A 21,570-nucleotide genomic window follows, 5' to 3' on the forward strand; every position below is an offset into this window, starting at 1 on the left:
AGGATGTTGCCAAATTTGGAGGACTTGGGTTATAAGGAAAGATTGAACAGGTCAGGACTTTATTCCTTGGAATGTAGCAGATTGAGGGGAGATTTGATTGTGATAGAGCAGCATAGATAGTGTAAATGCAAACTGGCTTTCTCCACTGAGATGGGGTGGGACTACAACCAGAGGCCATGGGTTAAGGGTGAAAGGTGAAATGTTAAGGGGAGCATGAGGGGAAACTTCTTCACACAGACGGTTATCCGGCTGTAGAATGAGCAGCCAGCACAAGTGGTGCATGCGAGCTCGATTTCAACATTTAAGAGGTTTGTGTTTGTACCTCGATGGTAGGGGTGTGGGAGTGGGAGTGGGTAGTTTAAGTAGTTCAGCACAAACTAGATGGCCCAAAGGGCCTGTTTCTGCGTTGTACTTTTCTACAAGAACCTGAAATATTACAAAAATTCACTCTAACCCCTTTTAACAGCTGTGCGGACCAACCATTCATCTCAGCAGGATTTTTTTTATATGGTGTTAAAACTGTAGCACTTTCAGTTAATAATACATAAAAGAAAATCCCAGATGCACATCCACAAAGACAATTTGTGTGAGACTGTTTCAGTTACTGTGTGGCCAGGCACCCATACTGCTCAGCAGGAACAGGGAATAATACCAATGGAGAGAGTCAAACTGAGCCAGGTCACAGATTGGAAACGGTAGAAATGCCCCATTCTTATAGAGACAGGAAGAGCATCAGGGAATTGATGGTCATTCCAGATACCCGCACTCTGCCCAGTCAGAAGATGATTTCTCTGTCCAACTTGGGTTGAACCTCACTGTAACAGTGTGATACCAGATCAAACCTTGGTAACTCAAGTGATCTCATCTGAAATGTTGCCCTAAACCCATTGATGGATTTTGTAAATCTTTTCACAGGTTAAAAAGGAGAAGGAATTTGTCTCCAGGAATCTCAAACACGGCACAACAGTTTTGTTGTCTCTGTCTAGATATTTAAGAAGTGGAGCAAGGGATTCAATCGACCACCCTTCCTGCTCAGACTGTGGGGAGGGATTCACTCGGTCATTTAACCAAATAGCAAGCCTGTCATTTTACAAAGGAGAAAGGCTGTTCACCTGCTCAGACAGTGGGAATGGATTCACTCGGTTATCACAATTGAAGGTACATCAGCAAGTTCACACTGGGCAAGGCCATTCATCTGTTCTGTGTGTGAGAAAGGATTAATTTGGTCTTCCCACCTGTGGACACACCAGTCAGTTCACACCGGGCAGAGGCAGGTGATCTGTTGAATTTCTGAGAAAGGATTCACTCAGTCATTTGACCTAATGGCTCACCAGCGAGTTCACACTGGGGAGAAGCCATACACCTGTTCAGTCTGTGGGAAGGGATTCACTGATCCATCCAACCTACGGAGACATCAGCAAGTTCACACTGGGGAGAAGCCATTCACCTGTTCAGTCTGTGGGAAGGGATTCACTCTGTCATCTACCCTACAGAGACATCAGCGAGTTCACACTGGGCAGAGGCCGTTCACCTGCTCAGTTTGTGGGAAGGGATTCACTCAGTCATCCAACCTACAGGTACATCAGCGAGTTCACACTGGGGAGAAGCCGTTCACCTGCTCAGAATGTGGGAAAGGATTCAGTGAGTTATCCAGCCTACTGAGACATCAGCGAGTTCACACTGGAGAGAAGCCGTTCACCTGCTCAGAATGTGGGAAAGGATTTACTGATTCATCCACCCTACAGAGTCATCAGCAATTTCACACTGGGGAGAAGCCATTCACCTGTTCAGAATGTGGGAAGAGATTTACTCAGTCATCCCAACTACAGAGTCATCAGCGAGTTCACACTGGGGAGAGGCCGTTCAACTGCTCCGTCTGTGGGAAGAGATTCACTCATTCATCCACCCTACAGAGACACCAGCGAGCTCACACTGGGGAGAAGCCATTCACCTGTTCAGAATGTGGGAAGAGATTCACTGAGTCATCCCAACTACTGAGTCATCAGCGAGTTAACACTGGGGAGAAGCCATTCACCTGCTCAGTCTGTGGGAAGAGATTCACTGATCCATCCAACCTACAGAGTCATCAGCGAGTTCACACTGGGGAGAAGCCATTCACCTGTTCAGAATGTGGGAAGGGATTTACTCAGTCAGCCCAACTACAGAGACATCAGCGAGTTCACAATGGGGAGAAGCCGTTCACCTGTTCAGAATGTGGGAAGGGATTTACTCAGTCATCTGACCTACAGAGACATCAGCGAGTTCGCACTGGGGAGAAGCTATTCACCTGCTCAGAATGTGGGAAGAGATTCACTCAATCTTCCACCCTACTGAAACATGAGCATGTTCACACTGGTGAGAAGCCATTCAATTGCACAGAATGTGGGAAACGGTTCACTCTGTCATCCCACCTTCTGGAACACCAGCGAGTTCACACTGGGGAGAGGCCATTCCCCTGCTCAGAATTTTGGAAGAGATTCACTTGGTCTTCCAGCGTACAGAGACATCAGCTAGTTCACACTGGAGAGGAACTATTTACCTGCTGAGAATGTGGGAAAGGATTCACTCAGTCATCCCAACTACTGGCACACCAGTCAGTTGTTATGAATCCCTAGGTTTTGTTTGCTGTGGACTGTCATTTTAAGAGAGAGAGAGAGATTAAGAAGGTGAATCAGTTTGACTTGCAGCTTGTTTAGTTTTAACTGAGGACACAGACACTCAGAGTCAGACGGAGATGAATGAGGAAAAATGGAAGGATCGAAACAAGGGAAATAGGTGCCAAGGGTCACTGTTTGGAATTTTCCTATGCCCACAAGTGTGGGTTAATTATCGATTCAGCGTACATCGAATGTGTGGTTGTCACCTCGTTTAATCGATAGGAGTGGATCTGATTTGGGGTATCCTATGAAGACCACTGATGTGTTAACCCTTGCCTGTGTGTGGTGTGGTAATTCATTTGAAGACGATACACCTTGTGACAAGTCACTTTGGGTGGTAATTAGTATGTGGATTTGGAAGGATGACAGATAAAATCTACAGTGACTGTTCTCTTATTTTACCACCATGGAACATGTGGAATTCGACATAATTGCCTTCCCTTGACATTTACCCTGGATTACAAATATCTCTCTCATCACCTATTCTGTGGTTGAACTGAACTTTCATAATTTACCATCTCAAGACTCCGGACCTTGTTTCCCCCGAGCTCAATAGTTTTGGATTTGTATTTACACACATATATACACATAACACTGTTAACTTTTGTTTATCTTGCTTAAGTTACTATATTATAAGTAGATTCTAATAAAGATAGTTTTAACATCAAAAACAGACTCCTGGCGTAGACTCCACGAGGAAATCTGCAGATGCTGGAAATTCAAACACACACAAAATGCTGGTGGAACACAGCAGGCCAGGCAGCATCTATAAGGAGAAGCACTGTCAACGTTTCAGGCCAAGACCCTTCGTCAGGCAGACTCAGGCAGTCCTAACGAAGGGTCTCGGCCTGAAATGTCGACAGTGCTTCTCCTTATAGATGCTGCCTGGCCTGCTGTGTTCCACCAGCATTTTGTGTGTGTTGTTCCAGGTGTAGTCTATTGGTGCTGATTCGTTTCTAAAGTTTTACGATTCGTAACAAAATTGGGGTCTGCATCCGGGATATGAACAGCTATGGGGGTGTAGTCATTAATTATCGATTTCATTGGGGAAGTCCCTTTTGATTGATTTGTGTGTGGAAAATCAGCAGCGGATGCTGATTATTGTTTGGAAGTGGCAACCTCTGAGGCATTAGAGGATGCCAGACGGATTGAGTTGTTGAGTCTTGCTAGAAGGTTAAAACTAGCTATGTTGAAATTGACAATGAGGAGGGCACAGATGCAGAGGATAACAGCTGAACATTATATATCTGAGGGTGTGTTTAAAGTGGAGGAGTTGGAGGTGTTTCCTGCAAGTAAACCTAGTGAGCTTGAGCTCCAGTACGAGTGAGAAAAATTAAAGATGGAGGCTGCGGAAAGGCAGAGGCAGTTTGAGGCTATAGAGGCTGAAAATCAGAGAGGAGGCAGAAAAACTCATCTGCAGCCAAAGCAACAACAACAGCTGAAGGAATTAATTCTGAAGTTTAAAGGTTTATTTCCCGATGTTCCCATGCAAACCACGGTCGTAGTACATGATGTAGATATCGGTCAAGCCAAACCGATTAAACAACACCCATATTGCATGAACGTCGAAAAGTGTAAATTGGCTGAGCAAGGAATGGAATAGATGCTGAAAATGGTATTATTAGTCCTGCAGCATCAGATTGGAGCTCACCCTGCGTTATTGTGCCTTAACCTGATGGTAGTGTTAGATTTTGCACTGATTATAGGAAGGTAAATGCAGTAACAAAAACCGAATCCGATCCTATCCCTAGGGTGGATGATTGCATCGATAAGGCTGGAAAAGCTAATTTCTTACAAAGATTGATCTATTGAAAGGGTATTGGTGTGTTCCATTGACGGACAGAGGTAGAGAAATTTCTGCATTTGTGACACCATCTGGGTTGTATGAATACAATGTTTTGTCTTTTGGAAGGAAAACTGGTTCAGGATCATTCCAGAGAATGATTGATTCTGTAATTCGAGGGTTAGAACACACAGATGTCTGTACTGATGACTTAGTCACAGGGAGTGACACTTGGGAAAAGCATATCTCTGCAGTAGAGAAGCCGTTTGAGAGACTTTCTCAGGACAACTTTACAGTTAGCTAAGAGTCAATTTGGCCATGCCACTGTGACCTGTCTTGGCTATGTTGTTGGTCAAAGCAAGTTGGCTCCTGTTCGGGCAAAAGTCCAGGCAATTTCTCAAGTTCCTATTCTGTCAGCTAAGAAGGCTCTTAGAGGGTTTCTGGGAATGGATGGATGTTACCGTAAGTTGTGTAAGAACTTTGCTGCTATCGCTCTTCCTCTGAACAATCTCCTGAAGAAGGGTGAAAAGTTTGTTTGGACCGAGCCTTGTCAGGAGGCATTTGATCAATTGAAAGTTATTATTTGAGATTAGGCCAATCAATGTAGTGTTGTCAGCAAATTTCATAAGCAGATTGGAGCTGTGGGTGGCAACACAGTGTCATGGGTGCACAGAGAGTAATGGAGGGGGACAAAGAGACAACCCTGTGGGTTATGTGTCCCTGAGGGTCAGAGAGAGAGAGGAGATGGAGCCCACTCTTCACCTGCCGGCGATCTGACAGGAAGTCCAGGATCCAGCTACACAAAGCAGGGTGAAGGCCGAGGTCTCTGAGCTTCTTGTCGATACCTCACGCCTTCGTATGGCTACTGCTCTGCCCATGAGTGCAAGGAACTGCAGAGAACTATGGAGAACAGATAACATCAGAGAAACAAGCCTCCGCTCCATGGACTCTTCCTACACTTCCCCTCCCTCGGAAAAGCAGGGCATGTACACAAAGAACCTCATAACCTGGACATTCATGCTGCAAACCTGCTCCCACTTTGGCAGAGAGATACAAAAGCCTTAAAGTTGTACCTGGTGTACAACCAGGCTGAAGGATGGCTTCCTGTCTGCAGTTATAAGCCAAATGAATGATAAAATGGATTCGACCTCACAATGTAACTCGATGTGACCCTGCACCATGTGTCTATCTGCACTGTACTTTCTCGGCAGCCATAATGCTTTGTTACAGTGATTATTTTGTTGTATATCAGCTCAATGTACTGTCATAATGTATCGATCTGTGTGGATGGTACGTCAGGCAAGATTTTCACGGTAGCTCAGTACATGATGAGAATAAACAAATTCCCCATTTGTATTGTGTGGAAATATTAGACAGTTTGAGCTTCTGCTCTGGAACCTCAGAAGGAAACTTAACTGTTGTCATTTCTGTGGAATACAAATAAATGGAAAATGCTTCAATCTCACATTACGATCTGCGGTAACTGGGATCAGGTGACCGGTGGTGGGTCTCCCATATCAATATCTGTATCAGGTTTAATAGCACCGGCATATGCCATGAAATTCGTTGTCTCTGCGGCAGCAGTAGAACCTAATTGATAACCATAGATTTTAACCATTGTAACTTAAAATAAGAATATACATTTTAAGTAGTTAAATTATATAAATAATGCAAAAATATTTTTTAAAAATGTAATAAACTATTTTAATTGTGTCGACTATTTGACTGACTGGGTTGTTGCTTTGGAAGTAGTGGAGTGAAGCTTAACTGAACTGCACACATTTATGAGAAGCTCAGAGAAATAGAAAAGGCTAAATTCTCACATCAATGGGTCAGACACCCATAAACATTGGCTGCACATCAGCAGATAAAAACAGTGGAATGAAACATGCTGAAAATATTGCAGAAAAAAAACATATTGGCCACCACAACGAGAGGACGTGACAGATCCGGATCTCACTGCCTTGTCTGAACGGGGAAAGATGAAGCTACACGGACACGTAGAGCAGTGACCCGCAGATCTGCAGAAAAACTTGAACAGGAAATGGGATCACGTGACCGGATTGGTCTCCCACCCCCAGACATATGTCCAGCTACCCACTACACTGTGGAAATAAGCAAACTTGCGCTCACATCTCCTCTCACCTCAAATGTATTAGACATTTCAACCCCCAGGAAAAATATATCGTCTGTCCACTCTGTCTAATCATCTCGTAATCTAATAAACATCCATCCAGTCTCAAACCAGCCTGCGCCGCTCTGGAGAAAACAACACAACTTTGTCCAGCCTCTCGTTATAACTCATGCCCTCTAATCCAGTCAGTATCCTGGTAAACCTCTTCTGCGCCCTCTCCAAAGCCCCGAAATCCTTCCGAGAATGGGGGCGACCAGAACTGCATGAAACACTTCAGATGTGGTCTAACTAGTTTTATAAAACTGTGTTACGAACTGTAGCGTTTTAGAAACGAAACAGCAGCAAAATAGTTCACAGTGGAGTCTGATTTTGATGTTAAAACCACTCTCTTTATTAGAATCTACTTATGATGTAGTAACTTTAAAAAAAATGGAAAGTTAACAGTGTTATGTGTATATATCTGTAAATATAATTCCCAGACTATTGAGCCTGAGGGAAAAAAGCTCAGAGTCTTGAGATGGTAAAGCAAGAAAGTTCAGTAATCCACGGAATAAATGAATCGAGAGAGATATTTGTGATCCAGGGTGAAACGTAGAGAAAGGGCCGTTACTTCAAAATAACCGCCGACGACGTTGAATCCGTCCACATACGAGTTCTCAGCGAAAATGACCTGTCACAGGAATACCGTCTCCCAGGGGTTACCACACAACATACCCAGGCAAGGGTTAACACAAGATATTCCAAAGTCCACTCCTATGGATTATACGAAGTGACAGCCACACACATTTGTTGTGGTTCCGTGTCCCGATGATCAACCCACTCTTGTGGGCATAGGAGAGTTCCAAGCCTCAGCTGTGACTAACTGAAGCGATCAGCTTTTCCAGTCTGTCTCGCTCTTTAGACTGGCCGACTGCCTGACTGCAGATCGCTCTCTCTCTTATGGTTAATCCACAGTCAGCGCTGTCAGCCTGTGACTGACGTCATAGTCCCACCTCCTCACGCCGGCGCTCTTAAAGAAACAGTCACAGTACGACCGCAGACTCGGAACAGCTGCAACACAACTTCCCGACTTTTGAACTCAATGCTTCAACTAATAAAGACAACCACGCCATTTGCCTTCTTAACCACCCGATCAATCTGTGCAGTCTCTTTAAGGGAGCGATGAACTGGGAGTCTAAGATCCCTCTGATCATCGACACTGTTCAGGGTTTGGCATTTAACAGTGTACTGTCTCATACATTCGACCTACCGAGCTGCCAAGATGATCATCACTAATCAAATCTCAGTGAGATTTCTCAGGTCCTGTTCAATTTATTGCCAAATGCACAAGTACGGGAAGGTACAGGTACAGAGAAACACTGACTTGTGGCAGCATCACAGGCAAGTACATCCAGATAACACACGGAACACAAATTATACGATGCTCTGTCAGTAACAATCTATAAAAATATGTTTTATGTCATTAACAATATTTAAAATACATTGTGTCATGATCAATATTAAAATGTACAGTTTGTATCAATAACAGACTTGGAAATGTTGAATTTGCTCCCTGTCTCCATTCCTCCTATAATCCACAACCAGCTCCTTTGTTTTCGTCAAAATGAGAGAGAGGTTGTTTTCTTGACACAACTGTGTCGGTGTGATGACTTCTCTATACGCTGCCTCGTTATTATTTGGGATTCGGCCGATCAATGTAGTGTAGTCAACAAATTTAATTAGCAGATTGGAACCCGACACTGCAGCCCCACAGTGCACTATGTACTGATTGCAAAGCTACGAAATTGCATGTGAATAGCCTCCCCTCCCCCAACTCCACTCTTTCTGCGTCACCAGCAGACTGGGCCATCTCACATCTTGCTGCCTCCGCCAGGACATTAAACTGTGAACAACTGTGGTCAGGGACTGATCTCTGGGGTACACCAAACGCTACCTCCTTCCAGTCTGAAAACGACCCACTCATCCAGCCACACACTACCGGCAGTTTATCGATCATCAACGAAAAAGCCTAATCAACTACTCCTGAGGGTCAATACCATTGCTGACGCTGAGTTTAACACCGTCAAATGCCAGGAGGGGCATAATAATCGGCAAGTCTCTAGTCGCAGCCGCGTAAATAAAATGTGATCTCAGTAGGCGTGTGGCGCATGCTCAGAATGCGAAGGAGACAGACAAACTGAGCCAAGTCACAGACTGATTAAGGGGTGAAATGATCCATTTTGATACAGAGAGGGAAGCGGAGAGTTTGATATTGTGCCTGATTCCGGAACTGTGGCCACTTAGAAGATGAAGTCTTGTCCCCCCAAATGTTTTTGAGTTGTGACTGTGTTTTTATCAGAAGGCACCATGGAGATTAAAATTATCTCAGCTGACATATTGTCCTTTACCCACTGAAGTGTTTTGTAAAATTCAGCAGTGTAGAAAAGTCAAAGGATTTGTGTATGGGAATCACAAACACAACAGCACGTTAGTTCCGCTGTATCTGTCAGTTCACCAGCGCTTGAATGCCGGCGAACCTTGAATGTGGAGGCGGAGATGCTGGAGAAGACAGCGCCCCACTCGCGACAAGGAGAGCGCGAGCACGTGCCCATGTCCGTGATCTGATTGTATACATCGCCATGACGTCATAGTACGGTGACGTCATTCACTGGCTCTCATTTTGGAAGGGATTCAGTCGGCCATCGCAGATACACCAACGGCTTCGCACTGGGAAGCGGCCGTTCACCTGCTCCGTGTGTGCGAAGAGACTCATTCGGTTAACCCACCTTGTGATGCTCCAGTGAGTTCACAATAAATAGAGGCCACATTTCTGTCCGGAGTGAGCAAAGAGTTTTACTCAATCATCCCAGCTGCTGCAACACCAGCAACTTCACATCAGGGAGGAAGTTCAAATCAGCTCCGTGTTAAATGTTTCACCATCACGGTGACTGAAGGCAGCTGCAGGTTTATGAGGGACTGTTACTGTCAGATTCTGCAGTTCATCATCGTATACACCTGCATGAATTTCCTGCATGATTTTCTCCGGGCTGAATAAGACGACGAGCTCACTGTGGTTGTGACGTTCTTCAGGGCTCTGGACGAAGTTAGTTAAACTCCTTCTTCCCTGCTCTTTTCAACGTTTTGTGTCATTTTCACCAATTATAAAGGACTGTGCCTCAGACAGCTGGGCTGTTGTAATTGTTACGTACCAGCAGCAACAGATCACTAACGGAGTCTGGTTTTGATGTTAAACCACTATCTTCATTAGTATCTGCTCCAACTATAAAAGATCAAACGAAATAAACAGAAGTTAACTGTGTTGTGCGTATATATAGCTCCCAAACTATCAAGCTTGGGAAACAATGCTTAAAGTCTTAAGATGGTAAAGTAGAAAAGTTCAGTAATCCACGGAATAATTGAGTGAGAGGAGAGATTTGTAAATCCACACCAACATGTAGAGAGAAGGCAATTACGAAGAATTCCACACACATTCCTCGCTGGGTAAACGAAATAACAGTCGCCGAAGATCTTATCCGTCGATTAGTTCCGAAATCCACTTAGAAATATCACCAGGTGACAGTGACAGGAATATCGACTTCAAGTGGTTACCACAGAACACCCCGATTCCAGGTAAGGGCCAACAAAAGTGATACCACAGGACACTCCAGCAAATCCACACATATGGATGATACGAAGTGACAGTCACACATCCGTTGTGCACTGCGTGCCGATGATCAACCCAATCTTCTGAGCATAGCAGTGACAAGCTGAAGTCTCTCACTCTCTCTCTCCCTCTCTTTCCCGCTCTCCCTCACTCTCTCTCTCTCTCTCTCTCTCAAGTCTGAAGCAGGCTGCAGTCGCTTGTGTCTGACGTCACTATCTCGCCTCCCTCAGGCACTTAAAGCGACACTCACAGTAAACGAATCTGCGGTCTCGTAACACAATGCACCTCTAAAGTCTGACAGCAGACTAGCGAGTGAATCTTCGATGGTGCAGAGTCAGAAACCAAAGAGTTGCCAGACTGAGTCAGGCTTTGGGGCTGCAAAGAGAGATGGGGTCTAGAGTTTACGAGGAGGAGGAATCAAACCATCAGGATGTGGCCACAAAACAAAGATCAGAAACATTTGGAAACTGGTTGACCGAAAAAAATGTGGTTAATTTCTGCAAAACACTGGTGGAAATCAACAGATCCGGCAGCACGTAAGGGCTAACAAAAGTGACACCACAGGATACTGCAACAAATCCACACATATGGATTATACGAAGTGACAGTCACACAACTGTTGTGCACTGCGTGCCGATGATCAACCCAATCTTTTGGGCATAGCAGTGACAAGCTGAAGTCTCTCTCTCTCTCTCTCTCTCTCTCTCTCTCTCTCTCTCTCTCTCCTCTCTCTCTCTCTCGGCTCTCTCTCTCTCCTCTCTCTCTCTCTCTCCTCTCTCTCCTCTCTCTCTCTCTCTCTCTCTCTCTCTCCTCTCTCTCTCTCTCTCTCTCTCTCTCTCTCTCTCTCTCTCTCTCTCTCTCTCTCTCTCTCCTCTCCTCTCCCTCCTCTCCCCTCCCCCTCTCCCTCTCCCCCCTCTGTCTCTGCTGCAGCGCGTGTGTGACGTCACAGCCCCGCCTCACTCAGGCACTTAAAACGTCACTCACAGTAAACGAATCTGCGATCTCAGCAACACAATGCAACCTCTAAATTCTGACAGCAGACTAGCGAGTGAAACTTCGGTGTTGCAGAATCAGAAACCAAAGTGTTGCCAGCCTGAGTCAGGGCTTTGGGGCTCCAGAGAGAGAATGGTTCAGAGTTTACGAGGAGGAAGAGGAAGAGGAAACAGACCAGCAGGATATGGCTACAAAAGGAAGATCAGAAAATTTGGAAACTGGTTGACCCAAAAAAAAAGATACTGGTGGTAACCAAAAGATCAGGCAACAATTGTGGAGAGGAATAAATAAACAACTTTTAGACCGAGCCCCTTTAGCATGCCTAGCCTGGGTACTCCGCTGCTTAGTTGCTACCTGAACTGCAGAGTTCCTCCAGCGTTTTGTGTGTGTGTGTGTGTGTGTGCGTCTCTGTATTTTCAGCAGCTGCAGAATCTCCTGTGTTTTATATCTGCATTTTACTTTGGCATTGGATACACGTTGATATTGAGTATATTGTTTATGGGAGCCGCTTTCTGCGTTAAAAACACCTGCAGATTTTTCTATACACACACGAAAAAAATGAGGTATGTATATTGAACCAGTGCCTGCAGAAATCTTTAATGGCAGTGTGATTACCCATAAGGCCGTGCATTTAAAATTTCGCTTGCGCTGAAGCACCGAACAAATGCGTAAGCGTCAGGGTTGATGACGTCCCCAAGTATTACACATGCGCACAGTACACAGAAGGCCTTGCAAATACCGGGTGCAGGTAAGAGCGATTCTCTATGTTTTTATCTTAAACAGCGACTGAGGGACAATTCCTGTGAAATCGGGCACCGTGACCCGCAATCCCGGGACAGTCCTGCTCTCTCCCCTCTCTCTCAGCCCCACGGGCCCTGGGGAGCTTCCGGCTGATGAGGGAATGGGAACCGATGGATCTCTCAGACAGAGCTGAGCTCCAGCTATCTAAACGCAAGGATTTGGAACTGGAGAAAGGGAACAATATCTTTTACATCACCAGTTGAGAAAATCACCTTTGTTCTTCCTCCAATCACTAACAAGAGAAAATCTGCATATGCTGGAAATCCAAGCAACACAAATTGCTGGATGAACTCAGCTTTAGTACACGTTTCCATAGATGCTGCCTGGCCTGCTGAGTTCCTCCAGCATTTTGTGTGTGTTCTTGTTCTGGACTTTTCTACCGGTGAGAATATGTTTTGTCCCATTCTCTCTGGGTACATAATAATATCAAACACTTTTGTCCTGGGCGACAAGTAGCTTCACATCACAAATGTGCCAGACTCCATGAGACAGACCACTGCCCATCCCTTCATATTCATTGCCATTACCATCACTGTCAGTCACTTGGGGGAGACTTCAGGGGAAATATTTATGTAGAATACTGAAACTGGTGATACCTGTGTGCATTGTAGTGATGCAAAAGTTGCTGGAGAATTTGCAAGTGGGAAGAAGTGGAGTGATATTTGGAAATCTGACTTTTTAAACATAATTTGGCAAGCAAACCACATATGGACAATATGCAAAAGCTTGGTGAGAAAATCCTTCATTACTGGTTACAGGCCTGCTACATAGGTGTGTGAGAGTGCAGGTGAACTGGATTGAAGCCAGAGGAGATCAAAGTTCCTATCGACAGTGATTTGCTAGCTGTTAAGATGAATACCTCTCTGTATAAAATTCACTGTGCACATGTTGTCACTGGCTACAAAATTCACAGTACAAGATGTATGTGCACACTGGTTATTACAAATTAGAGGAGAATTGGAGGGAAGGAGGGGAGACCTCCAGTGTCCCCAATACCCTCACCTAGAAGATGTGCATCCAGCTGCAGCTTGTAACCCGGCACTTAAGGTGTTGGAACTTGAAGTAGATGAATTCCGGATCATCCGGCAGTTGGAGGGGGTGATGGATGTGACATGAAGTGAGGTGAGTTACACCCAAGGTGCAGGGCACAGGAAACTGGGTGAGAGTCAGGAAGGGGAATGAGGTTAAATGGCCATCATTGAATATCTTGTGGCCATCCCCCACAACAACAGGTAGACCCACTTTAGAAAGCGTTGTCGGGGGAATTACCTGGCAGAGGAAAATCAAAGGGGTGATAGGGATTCGTTAGTTAGCCGGACAGAACAAAAGGCGACCAATATCTTAGGCTTGCTAGATGTAGCGTGGTGGTGGGGGTGATATGGTTAAAATAAGTTGTAGAGGGAATGAGAGCCACAATGACAGAACAGATAGTGAAGAGGGTGAATGGAATTGAATTGACTTTATTACATAAATACTTCATAAACATGAGGGGTAGAAAACTTTACATTACATCTCCTTCTAAATGTGCAATGTGTAATTTATAATAGATAGTTTGTCATAGGACAGTCAATATAACATAGAAATGCATTGTATCTGCATGAATTAATCAGTCTGATGGCCTGGTGGAAGATGATGTCCCAGGAGCTGTTGGTCCTTTTGCTGTGGTACCGTTTCCTGGATGGTAGCAGCAGGAACAGTTTGTGGTTGTGGTGAATTGGTTCCCTAATATCCTTTGGGCTCTTTTTACACACCTGTCTGTGTAAATGTCCTGAATAGTGTGAGGATTTCACATCTACAGATGCGCTGGGCTGTCTGCACCACTCTCTGCCGTTTCCTGCAATTAGGGAAGGACACTTCCCATACCAGGCAGTGATGCAGCCAGTCAGGATGCTCTCATTGTGTTCCTCTAGAAAGTCCTTAGGTTAAAGAGACATCTGAGGTGAAAGAGGTGCTGCTATGCTCTTTTCACAACACAGCCGGTACTACAGACCATGTGAGATGTTTGGTGACGTTTATGCCGAGGAACTTAAAGCTGTTCACCTTCTTAACCGCAGATCCATTGATGTCAATATGGGTTATCCTGTCTCCATTCCTCCTGTCGTCCACAATCAGCTCATTTGTTTTTGTGTGACAACGAGGGAGAGTTTGTTTTCTTGACACCAGTCAGATGTTGTTCAGACCGCAGACAGAGTCAGCAATCAAATGGTTGAGCATGTTGCGATGAATGTGCTGAGCTGTGTATATCACAATGCCAGAAGCATCGAAGGAAAGCCAGATGAGCTCAGGACAGGGAATTATGATATTGTAGCCATTATTGGGACTTTGTTGCACCCAACAGTCTGAGGGATTTAGAGGAACAATTTGTAGAGAGATCGCAGACCATGCCAATTAACAAATGCTGATGTCGTAAGTGATTTTAACTTTCCATATACTGACTGGGCCTCCTATACTGTAGAAGGACTAAATGGGTAGAGTTTGTCAAATGTGCCTTAATCAGTACATAAAACTTCCGGAGTAGAAGTGTGCAATGAGCTTTTGGGAAATGATCCAGGGTGGTGACAGAAATTCCTGATTATAATGCCATGAGATTCAAAGTAAATATGGAAAAAGAGAGGTCTGGACCACGGGTTGAGAGCCTAAATTGGAGAGAGGTCAATTTTGATAGTATCAGAAAGATTATGACAAGTGTGGTTTGAGACAGGCTGTTTCCTGGCAAGGAGTACCTGTAAGTGGGAGGCCTTCAGAAGTGAAATTTTGAGGGTGTAGAGTTTGTATGTGCCTGCCAAAATAAAAGCTGAAAGGTAACTGGTACAGTGAACCTTGGGTTTCAAGAGATATTGAGGTCCCGGATATTTTGTTCCTCGACATGTCTCAGACTGTTGGGTGCTACCAAGACCCATTAAGGATGACTAATCATAATTGCACTCACTGAGCTCATCTGACTTTTTTTTTGTTGTCTTCTGTTGGTTTCTAAAAGTTTCTGAATAGTTTTTGCTCTTTTGTTTGCCCTCTCTTTGGCTTTTATGTTGGCTTTGGCTTCTCATTTTAACCACAGTTGTGTCCTCCTGCCTTTCTAATGCTTCTACTCATTTGGGATGTATCGATCACTCAGCTCCCAGCTCCAGAAACTCCAGCCATTGCTGCTCCATTGTCACTCCTACCTTTTCCTTCCTAGCAAGTTTGGACAGCTTCTCTGTCATAGAAACATGGAGAAGTTCAGTACAGAAATGGACTATTTGGCCCATGCAGTCAATGCTGAAAAAAACATTTAAGCTGTCTAATGCAACTACCTGCACTGGGACCATCGCCCTTCATACCTCTACCATTCAGGTACCTATCAAACTTCTCTGAATTGTGAAACCAAGCTCATATTCAGCACCAGTGCTGGCATCTCATTTCAGACTCTCACGACCATTTCAGTAAAGAGCTTTTCCAAATGTTCCCATTAAATTTTCACCTTCCCCACTTACCCATGACCTCTGGTTGTCATCCCACCCAACCTCAGTGGAAAAAGTTTCTTGCATTTACCCTATCTATACCCTCATGATTTTCTATACTTCTAACAAATCCTCAAAGCAATGTATAATTTCTGTGCTTATATTTAAAGCCTTTTTTAGGCGTATAAGATGATGAGTGGTATTGAATGTGTGGATAGCCAGAGCTTTTTTCCACAGGGCTGAAATGGTTAACATGAAGGGACATAGATTTAAGATGCTTGGAAATAGATACCAAAGGGTTGTCAGAGGTAAGTTTTTTTTATACAGAGAGTGGTGCGTGCATGAAATCCACTGCCAGTTGCGGTGGTCGAGGCAGATATAATAGGGTCTTTTAACAGCCTGTTAGATAGGTACGTGGAGCTTAGAAAAATAGAGGGCTATGCACTATTGGAAATCTGGACAGTTTCTAGGGTAAGCTACATGGTTGGTACAACATTGTAGGCTGAATGGCCAGGAATAGGCTGTAGATTTCTATGTGTGGTGTTCAATGTTGAACAGCAAAGTAACTTCTCTTCTTTAAACTGTACAGGGTCCACGATTTTAATGCCGCTTTTCTACACTCCCATAGACCCTTTGTCCATCTCCAGAGTAGATAGAGATGAAAAAATATTTAAGATCTCTCCCATCTGCTTTGTTTCCACACGTGGATTGCCATTCCGGTCTTCCAGAGGACCAACTTTGTGCCTTGCAATCCTTTTGCTCTTAATCTATCACTAGAATCCCTGAGGATTATCCTTCACCTTTTCTGTGACAGCAACTTCATGCCTTCTTTTAGCCATCCTGATTTATGTCTTATGTGTCCTCTTGCATTTCTTAGAAACTGTAGGGAACCTTTTTTTTCCAAGAGATATTGAGACCCTGGTGAAGCACAAAATGGAGTTGCATAACAGGGATAGACAGGCAGGTTCTTATGGAGTATAAGAAATGCAAGAGAACACATAATAAAATAAATAAATCTTTACCTTTTATTCTGACAAGGAGATACACACTTTGTACTTTCAAAATTTTGCTTTGAAGGCCTCCCATTTAACAAGCACACCTTTGCCATAAAGCAGCCTGTCCCAGTCCACAGTTGCCAGATCCTAGTGTCATAATTCCATGTGTTGATCCATACCCTGAACACATCCGCCTTTCCTATGCTGCTCCTTGTATTGAAATATACAGGGCTCAGCATATTCACTGCACCATGCTCAACTTTTTCATTCCTGACTTTGTCTGAGGACTGAACAACATCTGTCTCCACAACCTCTCCACTCTCTGTTCTGTTATTCAGGCTCCCATTCCCCCCTACAACTTTAGTTTAACCTCCCCCACCCCCAACCACTCCAACCTCCCCGCATTGAGCTCTATCACCCCTTTGGCTTTCCTCTCCCAGATCAATAAAAAGGAGGTGCATACCAGGTACAGGCAGATAGGAACAAATGGGGTACTTATGAAATACAGGAAATTCAAGTGAACACTTATGAATGAAATAAAAGAAGGCATGAATTTGCCCCAGCAGACAAGGTGAATGAGAATCCTCAGCGATTCTGCAGATATGTTAAGAGCGAAAAGATTGCAATGGAAAAAAAATAATCCTCTGCAAGATCAGAATGGTAATCCATATGAGGAGACAAAATAGATGTGGGAGATTTTTTTTGCATCCATGTTGACTCAGGAGATGGACACAGAGTCTGTAGAAGTGAGGTAAAGCAGCATCAACTTCATGGACCCTGTACAGATTACAGAGGTGGTGGTGTTCGCTGTCTTTCGGCAAGTTAGTGTGGATCAATCCCCAGGGCCTGATAAGTTGTTCCCCAGGATCCTGCGGAGGACAAGTGCAGAAATTGTCAGGGCACAAGCATAGATATTTAAATAATCGTAAGTGACAGGTGATGTACTGGAGGATTGGAGGACAGCCGATGTTGTTCTGCTGTTCAAGAAAGGCTGTAAAAAATAAACTGAGAAATTGTACATTGCTGACCTTGACATCAGTAGTAGGAAAGTCCTTGGAACGTTATTATGTGCAGGAACCGGATATATAAGTATTTGGATAGATGTGGACTGATTAAGTATAGACAGCATGGCTTTGTGCATGGTAGGTCATGTCTAACCAGTCTCACAGAGTCTCTTGAGGAAGTTATCAGGGAAGTGGATGAAGGCAAGGCAGTGGATGTTGTCTACATGGACTTTAGCAAGGCACTTGACAAAGTCTCATATGGGAGGTTGGTCAAGAAGGTTCAGTCACTCAGCGTTCAAGATGAGATAGTAAATCGGATGAGACACTGTCTTTGGGAGAAGCCAGAGTGTGGTAGCAGGTGGTTGCCTCTCTGACTGGAGGCCTCTGACTAGTGGTTGCACAGGGATCAGCGCTGGATCAGTTGTTGTTTGTCATCTATATCAGTAATCTGGATGATAGTGCGGTTAACAGGATCTTCAAATTTGTGGATGACACCAAGACTGGTGGTGTAGTGGACAGTGAGGAAGATTATCATGGCTTGCAGTGCGATCTACACCAGCTGGGAAAATGGTTTGAGAAATGGAAAATGGAATTTAATGGAGACACGTGTGAGGTGTTGCACTTTGGTCTGACCTACCAAGGGAGGTCTTTCACAGTGACTGATCGGGCACGGAGGAGTGTTGTAGAAGAAAGGGTCCTGGGAATACAAGCCCTTAATTCACTGAAAGTGGTATTACAGTTAGATAGTGATAGAAAAAAAGATTTTAGCCCATTGGCCTTCATGAACCAAAGTACTGACAATAGATGGATTTTATGTTCACTTGCAGAAGACATTGGTGAGGCCTAATTTGGAGTATTGTGTGCAGTTTTGGTCACCTGCCTACAGGAAAGATGTAAAGGAGGTTCAGAGAGTTCAGAGAAAATTCAGAAGGATGTTCCCAGGTCTGGAGGACTTGGGTTTTAATGAAAGATTGAACAGATCAGGACTTTATTTGTTGGAATGTAGAAGATTGATGGGAGATTTGATTTTGATAGAGCGGCATAGATAGTGTAAATGCAAGCTGGCTTTCTCCACTGAGATGGGATGGAACTACAACCAGAGGCCATGGGTTAAGGGTGAAAGGTGAAACGTTAAGGGGAACAGGAGGGGAAACTTCTTCACACAGACAGTCATCTGTGTGTGGAATGAGCAGCCAGCACAAGTGGCACATGCAAGCTCGATTTCAACATTTAAGAGGTTCGTGTAGGTACCTGGATGGTAAGGGTATGGGAGTGGGCAATTTAAGTAGTTCGGCATAAACTAGATGGCCTAAAGGGCCTGTTTCAGTGTTTTAATTTTCTATGACTGTGACAAGAACCTGAAATAATACAAACATTCTCTCTAAGTCCTTTTATCAGACGTGTGGACCAACAATTCATCTCAGCAGGAATTTTTTTATCTGGCATTAAAACTGTGGCACTTTAAGTTAATAATACATAAAAGAACATCCCAGTTGCACGTCAAGAAAAACAATTTATGTGATACTGTTTCAGTTACTGTGGGGCCAGGCACCCATGCAGCTCAGCAGGAACAGGGAATAATACCATTAGAGAGAGACAAACTGAGCGAGGGTACAAATTGGAGATGGCAGAAATGTCCCATTCGTATGGAGACAGGAAGAGCATCAGAGAATTGATGGTCATTCCACATACCAGCACTCTGCCCAGTCAGGAGATAATATATCTCTGTCCAGCTTGGGTTGAACCTCACTGTAATGGTGTGATACCAGATCAAACCTTGGCAAATCATGTAATCTCATCTGAAATGCCCTAAACCCATTGATGGTTTTTGTAAATCCTTTTACAGGTTAAAACCGAGAAGGAATTTGTCTCCAGGAAGCTTAAACACGACACGCCAGTTTTATTGTCTCTGTCTAGATATTCAAGAAGTGGAGCAAGGGATTCAATCGACCATCCTTCCTGCTCAGACTGTGGGGAGTGATTCACTCGGTCATCTCAACTGAAGGTACATCAGCAAGTTCACGCTAGGCAAGGCCATTCACCTGTTCTGTGTGTGAGAAAGGATTCACTCAGTTTTCCCTCCTGGGACACACCAGTCAGTTCACACCACACTGGACAGAGGCTGGTCAGCTGCTGTATTACTGGGAAAGGATTCACTCAGTCATCTGACCTAATGGCTCACCAGCGAATTCACACCAGGGAGCAGCCGTTCACTTGCTCAGAATGTGGGAAGAGATTCACTGTGTCATCCCACCTAAAGAGTCATCAGCGAGTTCACACTGGGGAGAAGCCGTTCACCTGTTCAGAATGTGGGAAGGGATTCACTGTGTCATCCCACCTACAGAGTCATCAGCGAGTTCACACTGGGAAGAAGCCATTCACCTGCTCAGAATGTGGGAAGGGATTCACTGTGTCATCCCACTTGCAGAGACATCAGCGAGTTCACACTGGGGAGAAGCTGTTCACCTGCTCAGAATGTGGGAAGGGATTCACTCAGTCAGCCCACTTGCAGAGACATCAGCGAGTTCACACTGGGGAGAAGCCATTCACCTGCTCAGAATGTGGGAGGAGTTTCGCTGATTCAACCAGCCTACAGAAACACCAGCGAGTTCACACTGGGGAGAAGCCATTCAGCTGCTCAGAATGTGGGAAGAGATTCACTGAGTCGTCCCAACTACAGAGACACCAGCGAGTTCACACTGGGGAGAGGCCGTTCACCTGCTCAGAATGTGGGAAGAGATTCACTCATTCATCCACCCTGCAGGTACATCAGCGAGTTCACACTGGGGAAGAGCCATTCACCTGCTCAGTCTGTGGGAAGGGATTTACTCAGTCATCCCACCTACAGAGTCACCAGCGAGTTCATACTGGGGAGAGGCCGTTCACTTGCTCAGCCTGTGGGAAGAGCTTCACTCACTTATCCAACCTACAGAGACATCAGCGAGTTCACACTGGGGAGAAGCCGTTCACCTGCTCAGTCTGTGGGAAGAGATTCAGTCAATCAACCAACCTACAGAATCATCAGCGAGTTCACACTGGGGAGAGGCCCTTCACCTGCTCAGAATGTGGGAAGGGATTCACTCAGTCAGCCCACCTGCAGATTCATCAAAGAATTCACACTGGGGAGAAGCCGTTCACCTGCTCAGTCTGTGGGAAGGGATTCACTGATTCATCCACCCAACAGAAACATCAGCAAGTTCACACTGGGGAGAAGCCATTCACCTGCTCAGTCTGTGGGAAGAGATTCACTCGGTCATTCAACCTACAGAATCATCAGCGAGTTCACACTGGGGAGAAGCCGTTCACCTGCTCAGAATGTGGGAAGAGATTCACTCGGTTATCCCACCTACAGAGTCATCAGCGAGTTCACAATGGGGAGAAGCCATTCACCTGCTCAGTCTGTGGGAAGGGATTCACTCAGTCGCCCCAACTACTGGCTCACCAGTCAGTTCACAATGGGGAGTGGCCATAGTTATGATTCCCTAAGTTTCATTTGCTATGGACTGTCATTTTAAGAGAGAGAGATTAAGAAGGTGAATCAGTCTGACTTGCAGCTTGTTTACATCGCTCACAGCTTGTATAGTTTTAACCAAGGACACAGACACTCAGAGACAGACGGAGATGAAGGAGGCAAAATGGAAGGATTGAAACAAGTGAACTAGTGGCCAAGGGTCACTGTTTGGAACTTTCCTATGCCCACAAGGGTGGATTATTTATCGATTCACCGTACATCGAATGTGCGGTTGTCACATCGTTTGATCCATAGGAATGGATCTGATTTTGGGTATCCTGCGAAGACCACTGATTTGTTAACCCTTGCCTGGATGTGGTGTGGTAATTCTTTTGAAGACGAATCCCCTTGTGACAAGTCACTTTCGGTGATAAATCGTATGTGGGTTTGGAAAGACAACAAATAAAATCTACAGTGACTGTTCTCTCGTTTTACCACCATGGAACCTGTGGAATCCGACATAATTGCCTTCTCTCAACATTTACCCTGGATTATAAATATCTCTCTCATCACCTATTCCGTGATTGAACTGAACTTTCATACTTTGCCATCTCAATACTCCAAGTCTTGTTTCCCCCGAGCTCAATAGTTTGGGAGTTTTATTTACACACA

The 21,570-nt window shown here is 44.7% G+C and overlaps 1 protein-coding gene across 1 annotated transcript in view; it reads left to right on the top strand.

Annotated features, from left to right (window-relative positions):
* The first annotated feature begins 1,322 nt into the window (after window positions 1-1,322).
* The window catches only part of LOC140721100 (uncharacterized), a 141,172-nt gene continuing 120,924 nt past the window's right edge, over window positions 1,323-21,570 (top strand). The window contains 3 exon segments of the mRNA XM_073035965.1: window positions 1,323-2,541; window positions 9,072-9,169; window positions 19,453-20,576. Coding sequence (XP_072892066.1) covers window positions 1,323-2,541; window positions 9,072-9,169; window positions 19,453-20,576 — 2,441 coding nt within the window.

This window comes from Hemitrygon akajei, unplaced genomic scaffold, assembly GCF_048418815.1.
Source record: "Hemitrygon akajei unplaced genomic scaffold, sHemAka1.3 Scf000050, whole genome shotgun sequence".
In the NCBI taxonomy this organism is placed as follows: Eukaryota; Metazoa; Chordata; class Chondrichthyes; order Myliobatiformes; family Dasyatidae; genus Hemitrygon; species Hemitrygon akajei.